Genomic DNA, 11,117 nt, shown 5'->3' on the forward strand with positions numbered 1-11,117 from the left:
TAAAGCTCAGATCCTCAGCTGCCAGACAAGGATTCAGGCTCCCATCTATTCCATCTATTTCTTGGCATGGCCTTCCAGAGCAGCCACCATGCCTGCCCGTCGATTGATTAAGACACACAGCCACATAGGGGAGATCAATACGTTTGATCAAGGAGATTGATCGAGTGTTTATCTGTGTGACAGAGCAAGAAAGAGACAGAGTAAAGGAAACAGTGGGAGGAGGCTGAGATAAAGCAGCAGTGATAATACAATCACCTCTTTTTCGCCGTTACTTATCTGTTGCCACCTACAGGCTTCTGGCCTCAAGGCCCAGACACAACAAACCAACATCAAAGAACGTGCAGCAACAAAGGCTGACTGTTGCGTTGCCTTTGTCTGGTCCAAAAAGTTGCACTTGAACAAACCAGAAATACTACAGCCAACTGCCAACGAGCACGTACGTTCTACACCTGCGTGGCAGGAAATAACTCTCCATACCAGCAGGTGATAGCAGTCTGTATTCGTCATTCAAAAAGGGAGACTGAAAGAGCAAAGACAGCTGATTACAACTCGCAGTTGTGTAACGTACATGAATAAAGGAGCGTTTTTCACACCACTCTTGCTCACCACTTGGTCTTCAGTTGCTTCATTGTAGACGGCCATGTCATCGTTAAAATATTTGTGTATTGAATGATCAGAAGAGATGAAGATGACCAATTGGAAGAGCCTTCTGTGTGTGCCCTCTTGACTTCATTCGTTTGCTTGCTTTCCTTGCTTCAGTTTCTCTTCTCGTGCACTCATTTACTTAAACAGCTAATCAGAGTGATTACTCTCGCCCTGCCAGTGATTCTACATGCTCAATCAGCTGAACAGCCGCCGACAATGGCCGACTACGTGCCAATGGTAAAAACTAGAGCCACAGACGTCCACCGACGGCCCGACATTGACCGACTGTTGATCTGGTGTAAGATCATGGTTTTTTCTCTGCCTTGCATCAGAGAAGAGATGAGTCCCAGTTCTACCATACATATTTACGTAAGCAGGTTTTGAGAATGCAGTATATATTTTTGTGGGAGCTGTTGATAGGCACTGTTGTCCTACAGCTCATTGCACAAACAAAACTGAGGAGGTGCTCACAGCAGGTAAAAGTAAAACGTATGATGGGTGGTGGTGGAACAGTTCCAGGAACATCTCATAAAACAAAAAAGTGTTTAACTGTTGGAGCATCTTGATGGTCTAGAGGTTCAAAATACACGCCATATAACTGTAATGTCCCAGGGTTACTTTGGTGCATGTCACACCCCTCCCTGCCTCTCCACCCATGTTGCTAATGTAATAACGTAATAAAGGCTTACTAAGATTTATTGCTTGGAAAACAATTTGCAAATCATCATTTTCCACAAGTATAGATTGGATTTTGTATACTAACTGCACAAACAATTGACTATGAAAAACTGTTTATAGTACATACTGCAATTTTCTTACTTGAGGAATAAAAAAGTAAGTCACATAATACACCAGATATTTGGCTCTATGAAATGCTACGCAAAACAAGACAAACAAATTTCGTTACTTTAGTTGTCCTGTTCATAATTTCTCTGCTCCCTTTCACAACCCAGTGTTTTTAATCCACCTTAGGTCAGGACAGCCAATAGCAGCTTGTGTACCAGACGGCTCTCTTACACATGATTGGTTCAGCCTTGTCCCAATAGCAAAGTCAAACTGAACCACACCGGGAAGCACTCAATCGCACACCCGTTCCCTTGGCAACCGAGGCAAACACCCAACCATTCAAGCTGGAGGCTGCGTCAAAATTGCAGGTTCTGGAGCCACAGGCGCTCATTTTAGGGCTATATTTACACACAGGCACGGTGCGCGGCTGCCCATGTGCCTTGTAATGGGCGCTGGCAGTCGTGAGGAGGCAAGATCCAGAGGTTATAAATATCTACGTTTCAAACTAGAGAGGTATTCTTATGAGACGTTTCCGCTGTGTGGTGTGCAGCGTGCACACGTACAGCATGTGTGTATATCTGTGTGTGAGCTATGGATGGAATAGTTTTATATTGACCTGTCTCTGACACTGTCTCTGGTCTAGAATTATCTATAAAAAGATATAGTCTGTGTATGACAGAGAGAGAGAGAGAGAGAGAGAGAGAGAAAAAAGAGGGCGTGTGAGGTAGAAAAAAGCTCAGTAGGAGAAAGCAAGGCTCTGAAAAACAAATCCTCTGGTGCATTCACTTCCACTACAATCCCTGCTGATAGCTAATACAACAAAATCAATAAACACTCCCTTTTCCTTTCCTCTAAGACTTAACAAGTATACGGTCAATTACCATGGACTGGAATTGACCAATCTGAATCTGCTTCCTGACTCTAACAAATAATCGTTTGAGAAAATCAAATCTATCAGAGTAGTAAAGTAACAATGATCACCACTGAAGGACGACACAATGAGATGTGTCAAACAATTCATGTTAGATAGAAGTGCTTTCCTAAGCACTAGAGCTAATCACCACCCCTGATTTTAAGTGTTGGGGCCTGAGTCATCTCAAGCTTGTATTTATTGAATCTCCATGGTGTTCTGTTTTTGAAGCTTTAAAAGTTTAACAACATATAAACCGGCCTGAAGAACTGAGACACGGAAAATATTTTCAAAAGATTTAAAAACATCAACGCCTATTTCACTCCAACTCTTATAATGTGGTAAACATCTAAAGCCTTGGTTTTAATGATGACATTCCAAAATGGTGAACGCAGCTTCTCCCCTTTGACTTTGAGAAAAAATGCGAGGACCTCAAACCATCCCAGCCATGTGCCGCCCTGAGCTGTTTTAGGATGGGGCAGGTTCAGAGGTGATTGAGTGACCAGCGAGGATTGAGACATGCAGTGAACGGCAACAACAGCAACGAGCTCCACATTCCTGTGAGGCTACAAAATGGCAACTTTTGCTTAAAAGGGAGAGTCCACCCCAAAATCAAAAATATACATTTCCCTCTTACCTTCAGTGAGATTTATCAGTGTAGATTATTTTGGTGTGAGTTGCTGAGTGTTTGAGATATCAGCTGTAGAGATGTCTGCCTTCTGTCTAATAAATAGAAGTAGATGGCACTCTGCTTGTGGTGCTAAGAAAGACATTTGGAAAACTCAACAGCAATGTCCCTTTCCAGAAACCAAGACTCGCTTACTCAAGATAATCCACAGACATTGCTGTGAGCAGTTTCATGTAGGGAACAATTTTCTTCCTACTGAACTACATCCACCAAACCGCATCTCCACGCAGAAGAAAGCATACAGCTAATCATGGACGAGAGGCTTGTAACTCCTCGACTGAGCAGTGATGTTCAATTATCAGTCAATCAAGCTAGCTTAGTGGCAGCAGTAGTAGACACTTCCGTCTGTGCGGTGATACAGTTGACTGGTGTAGTTTGGTAAAAGACAACAGTTTCTGCATGAGACTGTTCACAACAAGGTCTGTGGATTATCTTGAGTAACTGGCTTATGATTTCTGAAAAGAGACATTGCTGTTGGTCTTCTGGGCACTTTAAACACCACAAGCCGAGTGGCATCTAGTTCTATAATACCGGAGAGAAGGCAGACATCTCTATGGTTGATATCTCCAATGCTCAACAACTCTTACCAAAATAATCTAGATTGATAAACAGCACTACAGGTAAGAGGAAAAACATGTGCGATGCATTGTGCATATGGACATGGACACTAGGGATGTAACGCTACACTGATCTGGATCAATATATTGATTCAATTATCAGCAATCCAATATCCTTGATGCAAAGTGAAAACATCAATATATATCGTCATGTTTAAGATCTGCCTTTGTTCTAAAATTGCCATGGCAAGTCTGCATCACCATTTTCGTCCAAGCAAACCTCCTTCGTAAACATTCAAACAGCGCTAGCTGCCTAGTGCCAGTCAGACAATGGTAGGCAACCAAGAAAAAGACAATGAAGATATTTACTGATATCTTTGCATATTGATCGCAGGCGCCTGCATTGAAGTGAACTGAATCAAAATAGTATGACCTTGTGATGTGAGCAAATATCTTAAAATTGTCCACGGAATTGATAAAGTATTGATGATGAAACTTGTGATTTACACCTCTTAATGGACACATGTTAACATGTAGGAGGCCATGTTATGTACCATAAGAAAACTTCTATTTAATGTGCTTTTTTTGCTTTTTTTTTTAAATTTATCATCAGTATATTATTGTCACTTATTTCCTTATATTGTATATGCTTTTGTTTGATTATGTTCAATGCATGTATATGTATTTTTTTATTACTTTTTTTGGGGTCTCTACATATGTTAAATAATCCTCAAAAATGCAAAAAACAATTTAAAAAAAAACAACTTTTTTGCCAGTGTCCACACGTCAATGTCTGATTTTTTTGCATTAAAAAGTAGACACCTCCTGCAGTAATTTTAAGTATGATTACAGTGACTGATGATTATGGATGTCAAACTAGCCCTCGCTGTCTTTGCTGATTTGAGTCCAGCTGAAACAGACCCGTCACTGCAGCTGGAGGTGACAGCAGTATGGGTCAGAGTTAATGAATAAAGTCGTGAGACTAAAGTGCAGCATCGGTGTCTTTTTCCATTTTCAGGTAGAGGTACAGCTCCAGTTACAACTGTTGTCCCCAAAGTCTTACTGACACCACTGACTAAATACACACATACACACACACACAACTAATGAACTGATAAATAAGTAATGAGCCTAATCAGGAAACATAATATCCCAGAGGTACTGAGAGAAAGATAAATGGCATTCTTACCTCAGTCAAGACAATATCCAGATATAAACTAGTGATGAAGAAAACGCATTATTCTACATTATCACTCAGTCTGAGTGATGAACTCTGCAAGCCTCCACATACACACACTCCCTGGCACCGAACCCTGCACTCACATCGCCACCAGCCTGTGACATCACCCTGCCCGTGACATCACCTGCATCCGGCCAGAAGCATCGTTGTTTACCTATCGCGCACACAAAGTGCCCTTTGACCCCCTAACAGTCCCAGTGATCACAGATTACTCCTGTTCGCTCTTTATAGTAACCAGGAAGTGCCAGGAAGTGGAGACGGAGAACAAGGGGCCATAAAAAGACAGTGACCCACTTCTTGCTATGCTTGTGCAAGGAAACAAGTCATTCACTCGCTTCCTGGTTGAGTGTGAGAACAACAATCCATTCGAAGGAGCTCGGAGCATTGTGACAAGCTGTGATGCAGCCAAGACAAACATACCATGTGTTTTTTTGCATCTACTGAAAGACGCACAACAAACAAACACAATATCCAACGACAAAGTTTGTGTCGTCATTGCTTTCACCCCTCTCACCTATTTTGTGTTGAGGCTGATACACCCAGTTATCATCGTCATCATCCTCGTCTCCGTCCGCTGCATGCAGGTGAGTGTGCGAGTATGATTGGCGGTTGTGGACGGAGTGGAGCTCATTCTGGCTGTGGAAGATGCGTCTGCTCTGGCGCGAGAGGGTGGACACGCTCAGCCAGCTGAGAGCGCGGGACAGGCCCGCAGGTTTCTCCTTGCGAAAGGAAGCTGACCTCCTTTCCCCTCTCATCCTCAATTTCGATAAAGCAAGTCCGAGATGCGAGGGTGTGTGTCTTTAAAACCACCTGGGGAAATAATCCTCAGATGTTGCGCTGGATGGCAGATATTCACTCTTAGTCCTGATCATGAGATTCCAAACATTTCTGAATGCAGCATCCAGGTCTGCACACGAAAATGCTTCAAACTATTCGGATTCCATGTCAAGTATTAAATTAGTTCCAGGAGGACGTTCAGCTATAACCCAGTTTTCCTCCACTTTGGTTGCACAGTTCCACATCGTGGCTCTGACCCGGACAGCCTCAACTTCCAGCCCCTTTCTCCTTCAATTAATCTCTGTGTCATAAGCCAAAAGCCAGACTTAAATCATCTCTTTTCCTTTCTTCTCGTCCTTTGTGTTTAAAAGACTCCGGGCGTGATTCCCAAACCCAAAAGGGATAATTAGGCAATCCAGCAATCTGGAAAATCACCGCCCCTCTACAGCACACACTCAGATACACACACTTGGCTGTAATATTCCTCTGTGGTGCATGACGGGGTGGAGAGAGGTTTCCAAATTACATTTAGATACTTTTCAATCACAGCAAGTCAGCGGTTGTTGTTTACAACCGTGTGTGTCCTTGAGTATCTCCAGTTGTTAGCGCACACACCAGCTGACTCGCACCGTCTTCAGCGCCAGGTCAGACCAGGAGGTTAAGAGCTGTCAGCGTCCCTGGGTCTATTCCAAGCCTGATGAAGTTACAGGCACACACTCGCATATGAAATCCTCCCGCCACAAGTTCCAAAAGCGGATCCTCTATTATGTGTGTGTGTTTAGATGCCAGGGGGTAAAGACGATGCCGCCTCGGAGGGTTGCCAGAGAATTTCATGAAAACTTGTCAACACCTTCTTCTTCCTCTTCTTCTCTCTTCTGTTTTGACTGCATTCCCTGGTGTATTGTCGACACTGGAGGGAGAGGCATGCTAAGAGCGTTGATGTCGTTTACAAAAAAAAACCAAAAACAAAAAAAAGTCCAGGTGTTCAAAGTCGCCGTCTGGATCTGAATCTCAAGTCAGATGATCGGTGATAAAGCATGAATCAGGAGGGGAAATCCACACCTGCTGAGCATGCAGTGTGACGCACAGACAGGCTAATAAGTAGTGTGTGCTGATGAGGATTCCCTGAACTTCATTCTTGGTCAGTGTGTGACTGACTGTGAGAGTTGACTATGTGTGTTGTGAGTGTAGAGTTAGGATTACACCCAACCCTAGTAGCCACGGAGCTGAAATACGAGTCAGCCCGTCCCTTCTTCCTTTCCTTCCCTCCCTCTTTCTTTCTGTTTTCTGTGATCCCTGATCTCTGCCCCTCCCATCCGTTCGTTTGCCGGCATGGCAACCACTCCTTCCTCCCTCCCCTCGCACCTTTCTTTCTCCACTTATCCTCCTGTTTATGTTCTTCGCTATCCTAGTTGTCTCTAGTCCCTCAGGTGCTTCCTTATTGGAGACAAAGACGGAGTGTTTAATCCCTCTCAGGTGCTGGTGGTGATAATTGCGAGTCGTGTTTCATCTGTGCGACATTTTAACTGCCAGTAAGAGTTAAATAAGCGACCTGAGCAGCTACAGACTACGAGAGAACGCGCTGTAGATCTGCAAAGTCGGACTGATTCCTTTCTTGACGCACACCGCACGTGGAAACCTACACATTTTTAGACTGTTAAGGCACTGCGCTATATATTCAAAGACTTTTTAAAGACATTCTTACAGCATGAGAGTAACTAACATTCTGCCTGAGGTCCTGGAAGCAACTGGTTACACAACAAATTTAGAGTACCTGAAAGGAACCTCAACTCAATAACAGGATGATGAAAACACCCACCCAACAGTTATACATCAATCAAACATTTAAGAGATCGCATTAAAGTGATTCATGTTGTCAAAGATCTAAGAGAAATATGCAATTGGTGTTTTTCCTTTCGTAAAGCATAATACACACAACTCATATTTAGTTGCCCAACATATAGTTGAGGTAGGCTAAAAAAGCACACAGAGGCCCTCGGGGACAAAAACAAACTTTTTATGGGGCACTACAAGTGTGTGAGGGAGGTGGAACGTTCCCACCCAAGTGTAACCGCAGAGGGAGTGTGACCACCAGGTGTGACAATAAACCAGCGCTCTGCGTGTGTGTGTGCACGTTTGTGTTCAAGTGTGTGGTGCACACAGTAACCATGTACAACCCTAATCAATCCCTTTCACTTCCTTGTTCCTTCATTAAACCTGAAGACAGAAATTTACAGGAAGTAACTTATGTCTGATTTGAAGCTATAACTCCTATTTGTGGATCTCCTTCAGAGGATCCATTGCACTGCTGAAAGCTGAGCCCAGATTTGTGGCTAGGATGTGGTGTAAACCTAGACTTAAACACCCATCGCTCTGTCAGGTCCCCAACCTCATTTTCTTTTTCCCTTTAGAGGGGAAATCTACTATCTCAGCACTTGCTGTTTACACAAAGGGACAACTGTCTGCTACTGATGCTCCAGCTTGACTTAAAACGTGTAACACGCGTGCGCGCGCGCGCACACACACACACACACACGTATATTTTAAGACCTTTGTCCGCATTGATGACACATAAGGCCACAGTCCTTTAATAATTAACCTGCAATACTCTCTCCTGTGCAGCGATAAAGGGACTGTGTAAGTATGAAATGAAAACAAGTGATTAAAAAAGCAAAGAGCAAGATGTTAACTGACTTGGTGAGGAAAATACTTAAACTCATAGAAGCCAAAAATGAAAGACAATCTACCATAAATACCGAGCAAAAAATAGACCAGTTCAGTCTATTGATTTCCTCTTTTCAGGAAGAAAAGCTGTTTTAGTACCGTAACCCCCAAAGGGAATTGGAAAGTCAAAGGTCATCATATTAGGTCAGCATCCTGGTTCACCCCCACCTCACTTCCTTTTCATAAATCACCCTGTTTTCGTGCCCTTAAAGCTGCACACAGCAGTGACCGTAATCAATATGTTCAACCTGATGTCTGATGTCATTTAACAGCTTTGGTTTGGCCGCTTCTCGTCAGAAATTCGTCAGATTTCTGTTGCCTAATTGTGAAACTTAACAAATATGTGGACTTTAAAGGAGCAATCAGTAATTTTGGGACCTTGTAAATTAGTTATATCATAAATTAAGCCTTTGAGTTGTGGATGGTAAACCTGTTTGTTGTCCGTTTCTCACTGATTATGAGCCAAATTATGGACCTGTATTACTCCAAAGTTTACCATCACCACTGATTAAGTGACAGTATCAGAAAACCTTTTAATGATATATAATTTTTTAATAAATTTGAGAGGGTTCAAAATTTGCTGTAAAATTTGCATTAAATCAAGCATATCTACCAATATCAGCTTTAGTCCAGTAATAAATAAATTATCCACTCATCAAAATGAGACAATAATAAAATTAGGGACTTGAGAGTGAGATGAGATAACATTAAAATAAAGAAGTATGAATTTGACGGTAGTGGATTTAGACACTAAATGTCTTCAAGAAATTCCAATATCAAGTCTGTATCAACATGATCGTACAAGTGTGTACATATATATATATATATATATATATAAATAACAGTATATCCGCAGATGTACTGCATCACATACTACTCATTTTCTTCCCTAGTGATGTTACTGAGCACAAAATGCCTACACTGGTGGAAACAATCTCAGTTTACAGTTAATTTAGCAATAATTTAAATAGCATAATTTCAGCACCAGATACTGTCGGTCCCAGGCAAGATACAGTATCAAGGAAGCGATATGTAACATAAACATGGCGATACCATTAGAGGCATGTTGCAGTCATTAGCAGTGAAATGATACAGACCCTACATAAGCTGCTGTTTAAAACAGCCTGTACAGGTCAAAGAGTCAGTTTGGGACATTCCTCTCACACATGATAAGAAAGGAGACGGGAGACAGAGTAAACATACGACCAGACACTGACAGACTAAAGTTAAGCTACTGGCGTAATTAAAGCTAAATTACATAAAATCATAAGATTAAAGGTTATTAGATGACAAACTGGATTCACACTCTTGCATCAAAAGACACAGTGAGATATCTCAAAGAAAGCAAGTAAAAAGAAAAACTAAGAAACAGATGACAACGTGGACGGAGTGAATGAGACGGTCCTTTGAAACCGCTGATTATGAAGATGAAACATCTGAGTCTGAAAAACTAAATCCTGCAATTTAACTCCAAATAAGAACGTGCTGAGCCAACCAAATTATACATCCTGCTAAATAAACAGCAGGAAAGGTGAAAAGCATACATTTCACCTTAGCGCACACACACTCGACACACTGTCACCAATAACGTGACACAGACAGGAGATGGTGACATGCGACCTGGTTGCCAAGTAACTCAATCAGACATCAGAGGCAACGCTTGACATCGATACACACTGACCAGACACTGACACACAAAGGGTAAATATAGCAGATAAGCAAGCCTACCTGGATGCAACACATGCGAGCGCACACAGCCAACACACAAACGTAGCATTTAGTGCATCCACGAGTCTACAATTGTCTCCCTCTCCCCCCCTAAAAAACACAAAAGCCTTGGCTGAGTGCGTCTGCCAAATCCCAAATCCCAGTAAGTACAGTTTCGCAGAGTGTGTCTCTCAGCGGTAACACATTCACAGAGCCAGTTAAACACAGGGGTTCAGCTACACCGCAGCGGAAGGCTTTTATTACCAGACAGCACCCCACATTTACTGGGACAGTTATATGGGAGTTTATGTTTGTGTGTACGTGCGTGGGGGTGTGTTTGACAAAGGCCAGATTGGGAAACAAATATCAAGTCATTCCTGTTGAATCGGGACAGCTTGTCTCTTTGGGAAACTGGTTTCCCCAAATTAGCTTCACTCCCTTCAGATCAATGGAACATTAATTAAAGTTGGTCTTCGGCGATGGTTTAAGGGTCAGAGTTAGACGTATATCACTTCTGGTTTAAATTAGAGTAAACCTCCAGGGAAGTAACAGAAGTCAAGGACACTATGCTCAAGCAGTGGGTGTGCATGTGTGTGTGTGTATTGTACGTTCTATATTAGGTGCCTACAGGAGTTGTTGGAATTTTCACCCAAGGGTAAGGAGGGCCTCTTCTCCCTACTTCGACACACACACTTGTGAGATGCACCACTGCATTTGTGTAGCGTATACCAGCAAATGCTTATACACTGTACCTTTTCCACTGCATTTGTGCAGAACTGTGCTTTCATGGTACAGAGAGTGTTTATAGGGTTGGTCAGACACCCACATCCTTCATTAATACATCACAATAAAACAACAGAATAATATAAGCTGTTAACGAACAGCTGTTAAATACGTTTCAATAGATAACAAAAATCCGTCTTTACTAAAAGATGAAGTCCTGTTATGGCTTTATTAATGCAATGAGGTTTATCATCCAGTAGGGCTCTGCCAAATCTTTACTTTTCTCCCTACGCACACATCACATATATACATTATATGTCATTGTCTGGGGAACATACTTTGCACCTATACTTCATCTGT

General features: G+C 42.3%; 1 protein-coding gene across 1 annotated transcript; it reads right to left on the reverse strand.

Moving 5' to 3' along the window:
• Nucleotides 1–35: 35 nt before the first annotated feature.
• On the reverse strand, nucleotides 36–6,784 carry LOC126398779 (NHS-like protein 1). The gene is made up of 2 exons (XM_050058372.1): nucleotides 5,341–6,784; nucleotides 36–172 (listed from the first exon to the last, which is right to left on the reverse strand). Exons 1-2 carry the CDS (start codon nucleotides 5,579–5,581, stop codon nucleotides 135–137), a joined length of 279 nt encoding a protein of 92 aa, XP_049914329.1. The 5' UTR covers nucleotides 5,582–6,784; the 3' UTR covers nucleotides 36–134.
• Nucleotides 6,785–11,117: the final 4,333 nt, after the last annotated feature.

The sequence above is a fragment of the Epinephelus moara genome, chromosome 12, assembly GCF_006386435.1.
Source record: "Epinephelus moara isolate mb chromosome 12, YSFRI_EMoa_1.0, whole genome shotgun sequence".
NCBI lineage: Eukaryota > Metazoa > Chordata > Actinopteri > Perciformes > Serranidae > Epinephelus > Epinephelus moara.